The 16,012-nt window shown below is 38.5% G+C and overlaps 1 protein-coding gene across 5 annotated transcripts in view; it reads right to left on the bottom strand.

The window, feature by feature from the left end:
- TM2D1 (TM2 domain containing 1) overlaps positions 1–16,012 on the bottom strand; it is a 46,809-nt gene that overhangs the window by 16,068 nt on the left and 14,729 nt on the right. For all 5 annotated transcript variants that reach the window (XR_006335759.1, XM_043877387.1, XM_043877385.1 and 2 more), the window contains exon 4: positions 5,995–6,086. Coding sequence is in view for 4 of the 5 variants with exons in the window: in XM_043877387.1 (XP_043733322.1) it covers positions 5,995–6,086 (92 nt within the window). In the remaining variant the exon portion in view is untranslated. The remainder of the gene's footprint in view (positions 1–5,994; positions 6,087–16,012) is intronic.

The following is a 16,012-nucleotide window of genomic DNA, read 5'->3' as shown; positions in this document are numbered from 1 at the left end:
TCTTTGCTTTTGGCCATAAGGGTGGTGTCATCTGCATATCTGAGGTTTTTGCTACTTCTCCCAGCAATATTGATTCCAGCTTGTACTTCATCCAGCCCAGCATTTTGCATGATGTACTCTGCATGTAAGTTAAATAAGCAGGGTGACAGTATACAGCCTTCACCTACTCCTTTCCCAATTTGGAACCAGTCTGTTGTTCCACGTCCAGTTCTAACTGTTGCTTCTTGACCTGCATACAGATTTCTCAAGAGGCAGGTCAGGTGGTCTGGTATTCCCATCTCTTTAAGAATTTTTCAGTTTGTTGTGATCCACACAGTCAAAGACTTTGGCGTAGTCAATAAAGCAGAAGTAGATGTTTTTCTACAACTCACTTGCTTTTTTGATGATCCAATGGATGTTGGCAATTTTGTCTCTGGTTCCTCTACCTTTTCTAAATCCAGCTTGAACATCTGGAAGTTCATGGTTCATGTACTCTTAAAGCCTGGATTGGAGAATTTTGAGCAATACTTTGCTAGCATGTGAGATGAGGGCAATTGTGTAGTAGTCTGAACATTCTTCAGCATTGCCTTTCTTTGAGATTGGAATGAAAACTAACCTTTTCCAGTCCTGTGGCCTCCGCTGTTTTCTGAATTTGCTGGCAAACTGAGTGCAGCACTTTAACAGCATCATCTTTTAGGATTTGAAATAGCTCACCTGGAATTCCATCACCTCTACTAGCTTTGTTCGTAGTGATGCTTCCTAAGGCCCACTTGACTTCACACTCCAGGATGTCCGGCTTTGGTGAGTGATCACACCGTCATGGTTATCTGGGTCATTAAGATCTTTTTTGTATAATTCTTCTGTGTATTCTTGCCACCTCTTCTTAATATCTTCTGCTTCTCTTAGGTCCATACTGTTTCTGTCCTTTATTGCACCCATCTTTACATGAAATGTTCCCTTGGTATCTATAATTTTCTTGAAGAGATCTGTAGTCTTTTCCATTCTATTGTTTTTCTCTATTTCTTTGCATTGATCACTTAGGGAGACTTTCTTATCTCTCCTTGCTAATCTTTAGAACTCCACATTTAGATGGATATATCTTTCCTTTTCTCCTTTGCCTTTTGCTCCTCTTCTTTTCACAGCTATTTCTAAGGCCTCCTCAGACGACCATTTTGCTTCCTAAGGCCCACATGACTTCGCATTCTGGTGGTCCAATGCTTAAGAATTTGCCTGCCAATGTAGGGGTCATGTGTTTGATCCCTGGTCCAGAAATATTCCACAGGCCATTGGGCAACTAAGCCCTAGCACTACAACACTGAGTCTGCAAGCCACAACTAGAGAGCAGCCCCCACTCACCACAACTAGAGAAAGCCCGTGTGCAACAACAAAGACCCAGCACAGCCAAAAAAAAAAAAGAACGGTATGAAAAACGTTTGTCTTCAATGAACTGCTACTCTATGAAGAAAATGGAACTGTGCCAGCGCCTCTGCCCTCCTGATGCCCTCTTCCAATGGTGCTCTTTCATCTCAGGGTACTTCAGAGAATTCTTCAAGCATGCCATTCCCCTCAACAGCCCCAGCACTCTATCGCACGTCTCCTATTTATTTCCACCATGGTGTTGATCAGAAATTATTTCTTGGTTTGTTCATTAATTCTCTGTCTTCCTATGCCATGTAAACTCCTGAAGACAGGGTTCTCATCTGTCTTATTCAAGTCAATTCCTTGAACCGTAGGGCAGAGTTTGATGAATATTTGTTATATGACTATCAAAAAACTAGAAACAATCTATGATCAAGTTGAAAAACACAAAGTAGCATACACTTTAAACAGCATTTACTAAAACTGAAAATGACCAGGACCCTGTGGTGCTCCTGGCCTTTTTGTCCCCTGTTTTCTTTTTTGAAGGGAAGAGAATCCAGCCTCCATGACCTTTCCTGTGTTCCAAAGGGCAGATATGAACAGTTGCTAAACAGGGGAGGAGCAGCCAACAAGCCAACAGAGGCCAGGAATCAGAGAGGCTCATCAAGATTAGGGCTTCCCTGATAGTTCAGTTGAAAAAGAATTTGCCTGCAATACAGGAGACCCCGGTTTGATTCCTGGGTTGGGAAGATCCCCCGGAGAGAGGGTACGCTATCCACTCCAGTATTCTTGGGCTTCCCTTGTAGCTCAGCTGGTGTAAAGAATCTGCCCGCAATCAGGAGACCTGGGTTGGGAAGATCAACTGGAGAAGGGAAAGGTTACCCACTCCAGTATTCTGGCCAGCATTCCACGGACTGTATAGTCCATGGGGTCGCAAAGAGTCTACATGACTGAGTGACTTTCACTTTTTTCACGTTTCTTCAAGATTAACTGAGACCGGATGAGAGGTGTGCGGGCGCTCCACACAGGCTAACTTGTCAGCAGCCCCACCTTGAAACTAGTTCTATAGAGTGAAGTTGCTCAGTCGGGCCTGACTCCTTGCGACCCCATGGACTGTAGCCTACCAGGCTCCTCCATCCATGAGCTCCTCATCAAATCCTCCTGGGTTGGGACACATAGTTCTTGAGGGCAGGAGTCTGTAGTGTCCCTTCTTGTCTGGCAAAGCAATAAAGTTATTCTTTTCTACTTCATCCAAAACTGTCTGCAAGATTCGATTTGGCACCAGTATACAGAGGCTAATCTTTTTTATATCAAAACCAATGCAAACCATTACTTGTGTGTATTTCATTATTTTGAGCACCAACACTAATTTTTTAAAAGATGGAGGGAGGGATTTGTGAACAACCAAAAGTAGATTGACTTTTTTATCCAAGTAAAAAAGTTGTTAGGTCTCTTTGTACAGATCCTATTTGCTTATCAAGGAAAGAAATGATGTATTTAGATTTTAAAGTTTTGAAATTCCAAATAAAAATGTTTCTAATCAAGAAGGATCCATTTTTATCCTGAGTCATTACTGTCGTAGATATATTCTTCCAAAAAGATTATGCTGCCAGATGATATTCAAAAAGCTCATGTTTTCAGTGTACTTTATTTATACTTTAGTAACTTAAATTTTACATTTAAAGTATACAAATTCAATAAAAGGATTTATTTGGGTATAAAATAAAAAGCACAGAGATTAGTTTTTGGTATTTAAAAAAAATTGGGGGTATATTTTGCTTTATTACAGGTTGAGTCTTGCAAATACTCTTCTGTGTAACCATTTTAGAGAATGTAGATTATTTCATACTGAAGCTGCTTGTGCCAAAGCACAAGTGTTCTGTAATGATTTGGTAATTAGGTATCTCTACTCTTTTTCTGCCTATACCAATAAAGGAGAGCTTTCAAATCTTAGAAGAGTTTAACCTACAAATCCCTATACTTTTATTTGTCCCATGATCTGTGGATATAACATGCCAGTCCAAACTGGTAACTCCAAACTTAAAAAGAAAAAAGGAATAAAATAACCAAAGATTTTGAAGTTTGGGGCTTAAAAATATACAGCACTTTGTTATTCTCATAAGAAAATATTTACACTTAAAAGTATTATCACCATGAAAGGAGTATCTCTCTGCCCATTAACTGCTCCAAAAGAGCTATTATCTTTGAGAATCCATAATCTTTTAATGCTACAGATGGCCAAAACAAAATATACCAATTATTGCCATGTAAAGAAAAATCACAGATGTTAACACAGTTAAAAACACAAAGACAGAATATTAGAAAAAAAAGGCTTCCTGGTGAAAAAAGGGTTCAGCTAAAGCAGCACACATATGAGAATAAATCAATCAGAGGAAATAATGCTATATACATACAGTATCTATAAAGAAAAATTTTTCTTAAAGGAATGTTTGGATCTTATTAAATTTAATTTAATCTCACCCTCAACATATTTCCCTTATTTAATCCTAATATAAACTTTATATAATGAAGAAAAGAGACAGAGTTCTAGAAAAATATCTACTTCTGCTTCATTGACTATGCCAAAGCCTTTGACTGTGTGGATCACAACAAACTCTGAAAAATTCTCAAGAGATGGGAATACCAGACCACCTGACTTGCCTCTTGAGAAATCTACATGCAGGTCAGGAAGCAACAGTTAGAACTGGACATGGAACAACAGACTGGTTCCAAATGAGGAAAGGAGTACGTCAAGGCTGTATATTGTCACCCTGCTTATTAAACTTATATGCAGAGTACATCATGAGAAATGCCTAGCTGGATGAAGCAAAAGCTGCAATCAAAATTGCAGGAAGAAATATCAATAACTTCAGATATGCAGATGACAACGCCCTTACGACAAAAAGCAAAGAAGAACTAAAGAGCCTCCTGATGAAAGTGAAAGGGGAGAGTGAAAATGTTGGCTTAAAACTCAATATTCAAAAAACTAAGATCATGGCACCTGGTCCCAGCACTTCATGGCAAATAGATGGGGAAACAATGGAAACAGTGAGAGACTTTATTTTCTTGGGTTCCAAAATCACTGCAGATGGTGACTGCAGCCATGAAATTAAAAGACGCTTGGTTCTTGGAAGAAAAGCTATGACCAACCTAGACAGCATATTAAAAAGCAGAGACATTACTTTACCAACCAAGGTCTATCTAGTCAAAGCTACGGTTTTTCCAGTAGTCATGTATGGATGTGAGAGTTGGACCTACAGAAAGCTGAGCACCAAAGAATTGATGTTTTTGAACTGTGGTATTGGATAAGACTCTTGAGAGTCCCTTAGACTGCAACGAGATCAAACCAGTCAATCCTAAAAGAAATCAGTCCTAAATATTCATTGGAAGGACTGATGTTGAAGCTGAAGCTCTAATAGTTTGGTCACCTGATGCGAAAAACTAACTCATTAGGAAAGATACTGATGCTGGGAAAGATTGACGGCAGGAGGAGAAGGGGACAACAGAGGATGAGATGGTTGGGTGGCATCACTGACTCGCTGGACATGAGTTTGAGCCAGCTCTGGGAGTTGGTGATGGACAGGGAAGCCTGGTGTGCTTCAGTCCATGGAGTGGCAAAGCGTTGAACACGACTGAGAGAATGAACTGAACTGAACCTCACAGTGAAGATTCCTCTTTGATCTCTGGTGGGTAGCAAGATGGAAAGAATAAGATTAGCTTTGGTAGTTAGAAAGCAGAGCACTCAGAAACTTTAAAACTGCTCACTGAAGGGCTAATATAGAAGCAAAGTACTACAGTAAATAAAGCATGATCTCTTGAGCCAGAGTATTTGGGTTCAAATTCAGGTCACTAGATGAGTGTCCTTGGGTAAATCTCTTAATCTCATGACAAGTTCCCTATCCATAAAACAATGATGATAACAAATATATCAGAGTATAAAGCAAGACCTCCAGAGGTAGCAAATCCTTTAACCTCTCTGGTGACAATTTCCCTACCTGTTAAAGCAGATTTAAACAGGATGATAAACTCAGAGAGTTTTAAGGTTCAAATAAGGGGAGACATGTGAAAGTATTATTTAAACCAAAGCTATCATCAAATGTGACTCACTTTCAGAAGCATTAATAACTATGGTAAATGTATAACTTACAACCAGGAGGAAGGTGTGGGGAGGGATGCTAGGGGTAATAATCGGGCTCCACACCAGCTCATACTGGTTGCTGCAGTTCCAACCCCAACTTCTCCTGAAAGAAGTAGTTTCTATTCCCAAAGTAACACTGATAGAGATCCAGGTAGAAGGCAAATATTTTTGGAAGGATAGGAAAAGATACGCATTTATTCCTAAAACATTTATTGAATACCCAATGTGTACATAGCACTAGCAATGACAACTCCAGTCTACTATCCTAATGGCTGCACTGTCTTGAGTGTGTGCTTTCATAAAGATGAAAAAAAAAACAAGTAAAGTCAGTATCTTTTACCCAAGTTCACTACAGAGCTAACTGCTAGCTCTGTAATCAGAGAAAAACATTGACTATTCAACTCCAGCTACATGGAACCTGTAACTATTAATAGTATGCAGAGATTTAATCTATAAGAATAGGTACATTTACCTACAAGTTTCACAAGAATTTTTTTTTTTAAATAAAGTACACTCACCCAAGGCAGGGTATCCAAGGTAAAATCGATCTGCTCCCAACCATCCAAGGAAAAGAGAAAGTGCAACTGCCACCTTGTATGAATAGCCATTCCTGCACAGAATCAGAACCTGAATGTCACATTCATATATTTCCAACATGAAAACATTTTAGAAAATAATGTTAATTATTACTGTTGTTAATCAGTTCATTCATCCATTCAATTAATGCTTTTTGGGTGGCTACTGAGTGCCAGGGACAATTTCAGGCTACTGGGATATATAAATAAGCAGAAGAGATAAAAATTCCTGCCTTTAAAGAGCTTACAGTCTAGTGGCAGCAAGTAATAAACCTAAGTGAAAGTCTCTCATTTGTGTCCAACTCTTTGCGACCCCATGGGCTATACAGTTCATGGAATTCTCCAGACCAGAATAATGGAGTGGTTAGCCTTTCCCTTCTCTAGGGAATCTTCCCAACCCAGGGATTGAACCCAGGTCTCCTGCATTGCAGGAGGATTCTTAACCAGCTGAGCACAAGGGAAGCCCAAGAATACTGGCGTGGGTAGCCTATCCTTTCTCCAGGGGATCTTCCCGACCCAGGAATCGAACCGGGGTCTCCTGCATTGCAGGTGACCAACTTAGTTCTTTACCAGCTAAGCTATGAGGGAAGCCCATAAACCTAAACATATTTTAAAAAGAAACTGTGTGTTAGAAAGTCATAAAGAAGGACTTCCCTAGTGGTCCAGTGGTTAAGACTGTGCTTATAATGCAGGGGGCCCAGGTTCGAGCCCTGATCAGGGAACTAGATCCCATGTGCTGCAACTAAAATATCCTGTATGCAGACATGAAGATTGAAGACCCCACGTGCTGCAACTAAGACCTGGTGTGGTCAAATAAATAAATATTAAAAAAAAAAAAAGAGTCATAAATGCTATGAAAAAAGAAGTGGATTAGGTTGTATAGGGAATTCAGAATGCCAGGGATACAGATAAGGGCCATTTAAGTGGAGTGACAAGAGTAAGCTTCATTGAGAAGGTGGTAATTCAGCAAAGACCTAAGGGAGGTAAGAGATTTAGCCATGCCATGCCTCTGATGGAAGAGTGTCCCAGACAAAAGAAACTGCTGTTGCAAAGGCAGCCTACCTGGCGTGTTCAAGGTCTATTAAGGAAGCACGTGTAGGAGGAATGGAGGAAGGGGAAGAACAGAAGGAGACAAGGTCAGAGAGAGAACAGGGCAAAGAGGGCAGATCATGCAGGGCCTTGAAGTGCTATAAAAACACCATCTTTTACTCTGAGAGATACGTGAAGCCACTGCAGAGGTAAGCAGAGGTATGGTGTGAAAATAGTCACTCTAGTTGCTATGCTGAAGATAGACTGAAGGGGAGTATTTGTGAGCTATTGTCACAATAAAGTACAACAAACCTTCCCAGATGAAGAAGAGACGAAACCAGAAAAGAGTAACAGTGAGGAAGAAGTAAAACCAAGAGTGTGGTGTCAACATGGATCTACTGTATAACACAGGGAACTCTTCTCAATGTTATGTGGCAGCCTGGATGGGAGGGGAGTTTAGGGGAGAATGGATACATGTATATGTATGGCTTAATCCCTCTGCTGTCCACCTGAAATTATCACATTGTTAATCGGCTTTACTCCAATACAAAATAAAAAAGTAAAAAATAAAAAAAAGGTGTGTGGTATCTTGGAAGTCAAGTGAAGTCAGTGTATTAAGAAGAACAGAGTGATCAACTGTGCCAAATGTGACTGATGGATGATATAAGAGTGCCTGAGAATTTACCACTAAATTTAACCAAGAGGAGAGCATTAGTGACCTCACCAAGAGCAGTTTTGGCAACAATGAGGACAAAATACAGAACAGAGCAGCCTTAAGAAAGACTGGAAGGGCCATAGCAGCGCCTGTGACTCTGTTCCATCCTACAGCACCCACAAATCTGGCTCTCCCCTGCCCTCACCGCTACAGCAGAGTCCACAACCCAGGCAACCCCACTTGTGGCAGAGAGACCTGCCATCCTGGTGTCCCTGGTGGTGATGCCAGTAACGACAGCAGCTCTTGCAGCATCAGGGCACCAGTAACCCCTGAGGAAAGAAGCAGAGATGATAAGGGCACTGGTGACACCTCTGGCAGAGGTGATAGAGAGTAGAAAGTGCCAGTTAAATATAGCCAGAGGCATCGCAGGTAAGAGAAGCCAAGCTATAAACTGTGCTGCAGTGCCATCTACTGAAAAACAAAAAAAAGTACTCTAATTACCAACCTGTTGAACTGTTAGAATCAAAGTAAATAAAGCTCTACCTAAATGAGAAAGGTATTCACTACCTCAAGCATGCCAGCAAAGGAACAACTCATCAAGCACCATGAAAAGCCATAGTAACACAGCATCAGAAAAGAAAATGACAATTCTCCAGAAATCAAACTTAAAATCACAGAAGACAGTGGTCTCACAGAGAATTCAAAATAGCTATCAGGAAGAAACTCAACATGCTACAAGAAAACAGAAAAGCAGTTCAATGAATTAAGGAAAAAAATTAATGAAAAGAAGGAATATTTTATCCAAGAGACTGAAAGAAACTCTTAAAAAAGAACCAAACAGAAGTTACGAAGCTGAAGAGCTCAATAAATGACATGAAGAATGGCATTAAAAAACACTGGAAATAGAGTAGACCATATGGAAGAGAGAATTAGTGAGTTTAAAGACAGAAACTGAGAAATGATTCAGGTGAAAGAGGAGCAAGAACTAAGTCTTTTTTTTTTTTTAATGAAGAAGCTACAAGAACTATCCAACTCCATTAGAAAGGCGAAATAAGGACAATGGGTATACCAGAAGGAAAAAAGAAGGAGAAGGAAACAGAGCTTATTGAAGGAAGTAATAGCTGTTCAGCTCAGTCACTCAGTCATGTCTGACTCTGTGACCCCATGGACTGCAGCACACCAGCCTTCCCTGTCCATCACCAACTCCCAGAGCTTGCTCAAACTCATGTCCATCAAGGTGGTGATGCCATCCAACCATCTCAACTTCTGTCGCCCCCTTCTAAGTAGTAGCTGAGAATGTCTCAAATCTGGGAAAGGGGCTAGATATACAAGCCCAAGTAGCAAATAGAACACCTAAAAAGACCTTCCCCAAGACACATTAAAACTGTCAAAAGTCAATGACAAAGAAACAACTTTAAAGGCAGCCAGGGGGAAAAAAGATAGCAACCTACTAAGGTACCCCCACTAGATGATCAGCAGATTTCTCAGCGGAAACTCTATTGGCCAGGACAGGGCAGAATGACAAACTCAAAATATTGAAAGATAAAAACTGTCAGCCAATAATACTCTATACAGCATAAGTTTCATTCATATACAGGGAGAAATAAAGGCATTCCCAGACAAACAGAAGTTGAGGGAGTTTATCATCACTAGACTTTCCTTACAAGAAATGCTGAAAAAAAATTCTTCTACTTGAAATGAAAAAGCAAAAGTACAAAAAATTTTAAGCTAATAAATAAACAGAATCAGAAAACGGTAACTATATATCAGAATAGGTTGCTGGGAATTTCTTGGTGGTCCAGTGGTTAAGACTCTGCACTCTGAATGCAGGGGGCCCCAGTTTAACCCCTGGTCAGGAAACTAGATCCCACATGCCACAACTAAATATCCAGTATGTGGCAACAAAGATCCTTCATGCTGCAAGGAAGACTCAGCACAGCCAAATTAAAACAAAACACAAATCATTAAAAACATGTTGTTAAACACCTAATTATAGCAAAGATTAAAGGATGAAAAAAATAACTATAGCTACATCAATTTGTTAATGAATTCACAGTATTCTGTGCTGAGACATATTTGTGACAACAAAAATATAAAAGGGAAAAAGGAAGAAAGAGGCAACCTCTATAGGAATATGAGGATAGATTACTACCAACAGGACTTCCCTGGTGGCTCAGCGGTAAAGAATCTGCCTGCAAATGCAGGAGACATGTGTTTGATCCCTGGGCTGGGAAGATCCCACATGCCGAGGAGCAGCTAAGCCAGTGTGCCACAACTGCTGAGACTGTGCTCTCGAGTCCAGAAGCTACGTACTGAGCTCATGTGCTGCAACTACTGAAGCCTGTGCAGCCCTAGAGTCTGTGCTCCATAACAAGAGAAGCCATCACAATGAGAAGCCCGTATACCACAACTAGAGAGTAGCCCCCATTCACCACAACGAGAGAAAAGCCTGTGCAGTAACGAAGATCCCAGTATAGCCAAAAATAAATAGATAAAAATTTTTAAAAAGATACCACCAACAGAAAAAGGACTATCTTTGAGATGTTTATGCAAACCTCATGACAACCACAAAAACAAAAATCTAGAGCAGAGACACAAAACATAAAAAAAAGGAGAGAAAACTGAGAAAAACATCAGAGAAGACTACCATTTCCTTGCACAGAAATGAAAAGAAAAAGAAACAATGGAATTACAGAACAACCAGAAAACAAAAGATAAATGGCAATACCAAGTCCTCATACATCAATAATCACACTAAATGGGAACTTCCCTGGTGGTCCCGTGGTTAAGATTGTTCTTCTGTTGCAGGGGGCATGGGTTCAATCCCAGGTTGGGAAACTAAGATCCTGCATGCCACACAGCATGGCAAACACACACACACACACACATGCACCCTCTCTGAATGTAAATAGATTGAATTCACCAAGCAGAAGACACAGAGTGCCTGGATGGAGTAAAACATAAGACCCAACTATATGCTGACTCTAGGAGACACATCTCAGTTCTAAGTGAAGGGCTGCAAAATGATACTCTAAGCAACTGGCAGCCAAAAGAAAGCAGGCGTAACCATACTCATATCAGACAAAACAGACTTCAGACCAAAAAAGTTAACAAAAGACAGAGACGGGCATTATATACTAACGATAAAGGGTACAATTCATTTAGAAAACATATTTATTAATACATATGCACCTAACAACAGAGCACCAAAATATATAAAGCATATAACTGACTTAAAGGGAGAAACTGACAGCATCACAGTGAGAGAAGGAGATGGTAACAACCCACAGTAAATGGATAGATCACACAGACAGAAAGAGAACAAGGAAAACTCAACCTTAAATGAAACACTAGACCAAAGAGACTTAATAATAGATGTATACAGAACATTCTATCCAAAATCTGCAGAATACACATATTTCTTAAGGGCACACAGAATGTTCCCAAGGATAAACCATCTGCTGGGGCACAGAACAAGCTTTAATAAATTTAAGAAGACTGAAATTATATCAAGTATCTTTTCTGACCACAATGGTATGAAACTAGAAATCAATTTTAAGAAGAAAGCTGGAAAAGTCATAAATCTGTGGAGACTAAACAACAAACTATTGAACAACTATTGCATCAGTGAAAAAATTAAAGAGGAAATTTAAAAAATATCTGAAGAGAAAGGAAAATATAACATAGCAAAATCTCTGACACACATGTAATATCAGTACTAAGAGAATGGTTTATAGAAATACAGGTCTACTTCAAGAAACAAGAAAAACCACAAATAATCTAACCATACATTTAAAGCAACTAGAAAAAAGAAGGAAAAAAATGAAGCCCAAAATCCGTAGAAGGAAGGAAATAATAAAAATGAACTTGGAAATAAATGAAACAGAGACTAAAAAGAAAATAGAAAAGATGAATGAAACTAAGAGCTGGTTCTTTGAAAAGATAAACTTGACAAACCTTCAGCCTGACTCACTTAAAAAAAGAAAGAACTCAGATAAGTAAAATCAGAAATAAAAGAGGAGAAGTTACAATGGATATCAAAGAAATACTTGGTTGGCCAAAAAGATCATTTGGGTTTTTCCATGGCATCTTATCCAGAAAGAACTTTTTGGTCAACCCAATATAAAGGATTATAAGTGACTACTGTGAATAGCTGTATGCCAATAAATTGGACAGCTTAGAAGAAACAAATAAATTCTTAGAATCATACAGCTTTCCAAGACTGAATCCATAAGAAATAGAAAATTTGAATAGCCCAATTACCAACTAAGAGATTAAAATGGTAATCACAAACCTTCCCCAAAACAAAAGTCCAGGACCAGATGGTTTCACTGGTGAACTCTACCAAACATTCAAAGACTTAATACCTATCTTTCTCAATCTCTTCCAAAAAAATGAAGAGGAGGGGACACTTCCTAACTCATTTTAGAAAACCAACATTACTATGATACCAAAACAAGACGAGGACATCAAAAGAGAAGAAAATTACAAAACAATATCTCTGATGAACACAGATGCAAACATCCTCAACAAAATATTAGTAAACCAAATACAACAATACATTACAAGGATTATATACCATAATCAAATGGGATTATTACAGGAATGCAAGGATGGTTCATTTGCAAATCAATCAATGTTATATATCATATTAACAAAGTGAATAAAAATCATATGATCATCTCAATTTATGCAGATAAAGCATCTGACAAGATTCAACATTCATTTATGATAAAAAAAAAAAACTTTTAATAAAATGAGTATAGAAGGAAGGTACTTCTATATAGTAAAGCCCATATATAATAAACCTATAGCTATTATATTCAGCAGTGACAAATTGAAAGCTTTTCCCTCTAAGATCAGGAACAAGATAAGGATACCCACTCTCAACACTCTTATTCAACATAATACTGGAATTCATAGCCAGAGCAATTAGGCAAGAAAAAGAAATAAAAGACAACCATATTGGCAAGGAAGAAGTAAAGCTGTCACTGTTTGTGGATGACACAATTTTATATACAGAAAACCCTAAACATGCTGCAAAAAAAAAAATTATTAGAAATAATAAACAAATACAGTAAAACAGCAAGGTAGAAAATCAATATACAAAAATATGCTCTTTTATACATTAACAACTAGAAGAAAAAGAAGTTTAAAAAATCCCATTTACAATTGCAACAAAAAGAATGGAATACCTAGGCATAAATTTAACCAAGGAAATGAAAGACCTGGACACTGAAAACTATAGGAAATTATTGAAATTAACTGAAGAAAACACAAATAAATGTAAAAATATCCCATGCTCATGAATTGGAAGAATTAACATTGCTAAAATACAAATTACCTAATAGAATCTACATTCAGTGCAATTCTTATCATACAACTCAATTACAACAAAACAAACAACCTGATTTAAAAATGGGCATATGATCCGAACAATTTTCCATTTAAGACATGGCTAATAGGCACTTGAAAAGAAGATGTTCAATATCACAAATCATCAGAGAGATGCAAATTAAAACCACAATGAGGTTATCACCTCACACATTAGAATGGCTATCATCATAAAAACAAGAAAAAACGAGATGTTGGAAAGGCTGTGGAGAAAAAGGGAATACTCATGCATTGTTGGTGGAAATGTAATTTGGAGCAGCCACTATGAAAAACAGTATGGAGATTCCTCAAAAAATTAAGAATAAAATTACCATATGATCTAGCTATTCCACTTCTGGGTATTCATCCAAAGAATAAGGAAATACTAATTCAAAAATATATATGCATTCCAATGTTCACTGCAGCATTATTAACCTTAGCCAAGATGTGGAAACAACCTAAAGCCACTGGTGAATGAATGGATAAAAAGATAGATACACATATCTAAACATACAAGACTACTACTCATTCACTAAAAAAAAAAATCTTGCCATTTGTGACAATATGGACAGATCTTGAGGGCATTGTGTTAAGTGAAAGAAGTGAGATAGAGAAAGACAAATATCATATGATTTCGCTCATGGCTGGGCCTGAGCCTTGCAGAGACAATGGGACATAGTGCATGCTCATGCTCAGCTATGTCCGACTCTTTGTGACCCCATGGACTGTAGCCCACCAGTCTCCTCTGGCCATGGGATTTTCCAGGCAAGAATACTGGGGTGGGCTGCCATTGCCTCCTTCAGGGGATCTTCCTGACTCTGGGATTGAACCCGTGTCTTCTGTGTGTCCTGCACTGTAGGGGGATTCTTTACCCGCTGAGCCATCAGGGAAGCCCATTTTGCTCATATGTGGCACATACAAAAAATTAGTAAATGAATAACAAAAAATAACATGAAAACAAATACACTGAAACAGAAGATACTGGTAGTCCCCAGAGGTGAAGGCAGGTGGGAGGTGGATGAAATGGGTAAAGGGGATCAACTGCATGATGATGGATGGGAGCTAGACTTGGTGGCAAACAGCCTGTAGTATATATAGAAGTTGAATTATAATGTATACATGAAACATGTTACAAACCAATGTTAACTCAATAAAAAAAGATTGGAAAAAAACTAAAGAAAAGAAGTATTAGATGATCCTTTCAAGGAGTTGCTACAAATAAGAGTAAAGAAATAAAGAGGTAGTTGGAATCATCATATTAAAGTCAAATCTGATCATGTCTCCTGCTTATAATCCTATTTTTTGCACTGCACTCACAATTAAGACATTCTCAGGGAGTTGGGGGAGACAGTAAACAGCCCAGAGATCCTGTCTATGCATCTAATATTACAAGGATGTCAGATTTTGCAGTGACGGCAGTAGTGCCCTCTCTACATTGAAATGGATCACCAGAATAGCAGTAGAGAAATAAACTGGGAGGCTTGGTAGAAACTCAAGTGATAATCTACTGGCTACTAGCAGTGGAAGAGAAAAGGAAACAAAACTGGGAAATATTGAAGGCAGAAGCAGCCAGACTAAATGTAGGGAATGAGTCATTCTTTGGAGAACGACTCCAAAGTTTCTCCTTAAGGAACTGGATAGAACAGCTGCATTCACTAATACAAAGGAGGAAATGATTGAAGGAAGAGACAATAGATTCAGTTTGGGATCTTTATATAAAGATGGTCTGAGAAACCAAAGGGGTGGATGAATGAAGAAAAGGACCAAAAACATAATCTTGGGAATATCAAGATATAAGAAATAAGGAAAAGAATAGGAATCAAAGGAAATTGCGAAGTATGTTTTATACTCTAAGTCAAGGAAATAAAGTATTTTAAGAAAAAGGAATACCAAATGCTGTAGAAGGATTAAGATACAGACTATAAATATCCATTTGATATAGTAACAAAGATCGCTGGTGAATTTTAGTATGGCCAAAAGCCATGCTGCATTAGACTAAAAATTCGTAAAAGATAAATATTATAAAAACAAGCCCCTCAACAAGCTTGGCTAGTAAGGGGAATTAAATTAGAAAAGCAGGGATTGATATAAATAAATCACCCTGAAGAATAATCTAAAAACTGGTGGTGCAGCAGAGATATACCTAACTGCTCATCAAATCATTTTGCTTTTTCTCACAGACATGCAGCTACATTCCATGCGCACCTTGTTTTGCTGTGCTTTGTGTTAATGTGCTTTACAGATACACTGAGTTTTGTTTTGTTTTGTTTTTTTTACAAATTGAAGGTCTGTATCAACCCTTCACCAGGCAAAGTCTGTCAGTGACATTTTTTCAACAGCATTATTTTTAAATTAAGGTACGGATTTTTGGACACAATGTTATTGCACACTTAATAGACTACACATAGTATAAACATAACTTTTATATACACAGGGAAACCAGAAGATTCGTGTAACCTGCTTTATTGCACTGATCTGCAACCAAACTCAAGATATCTCTGAGGTATGCCTGTGTATTAATATTCTAGCTCACTTTGCAGTTAAATGCAGCCATCACTTAGATCTGGCCAATGGAATGGGGACAGAAGTGACGTAAGCCATCATGTACACCATGTCTGGTCCATAAAACATGTCTATAGGTGTTCCATCTCTCTCCATCTGTTAGCTGAATGGAAAAGACTCTAAGGACTAGAGGAAGCAAAGTCACAAGATGAAAGGTACAAGACCCCTGCATGTCTGCATGGAGCAACTATCACTTCCTTTACCTCATGCAGACCTCCGAACCAACACAAATTGGATTATGATATGAATGAGAAATAAAATTTATTGGGTTAAGCCACTAAAATTCTAAAGGCATCTGTTAAAACAGTTAGGTTGCTCCAAATAGTGTAGATGGGCAGTATA

The sequence above is a fragment of the Cervus elaphus genome, chromosome 20 (genome assembly GCF_910594005.1).
Source record: "Cervus elaphus chromosome 20, mCerEla1.1, whole genome shotgun sequence".
NCBI lineage: Eukaryota > Metazoa > Chordata > Mammalia > Artiodactyla > Cervidae > Cervus > Cervus elaphus.
The sequence above is the reverse complement of the archived record's forward strand: the minus strand, read 5'-3'. Positions and strand labels throughout refer to the sequence as shown.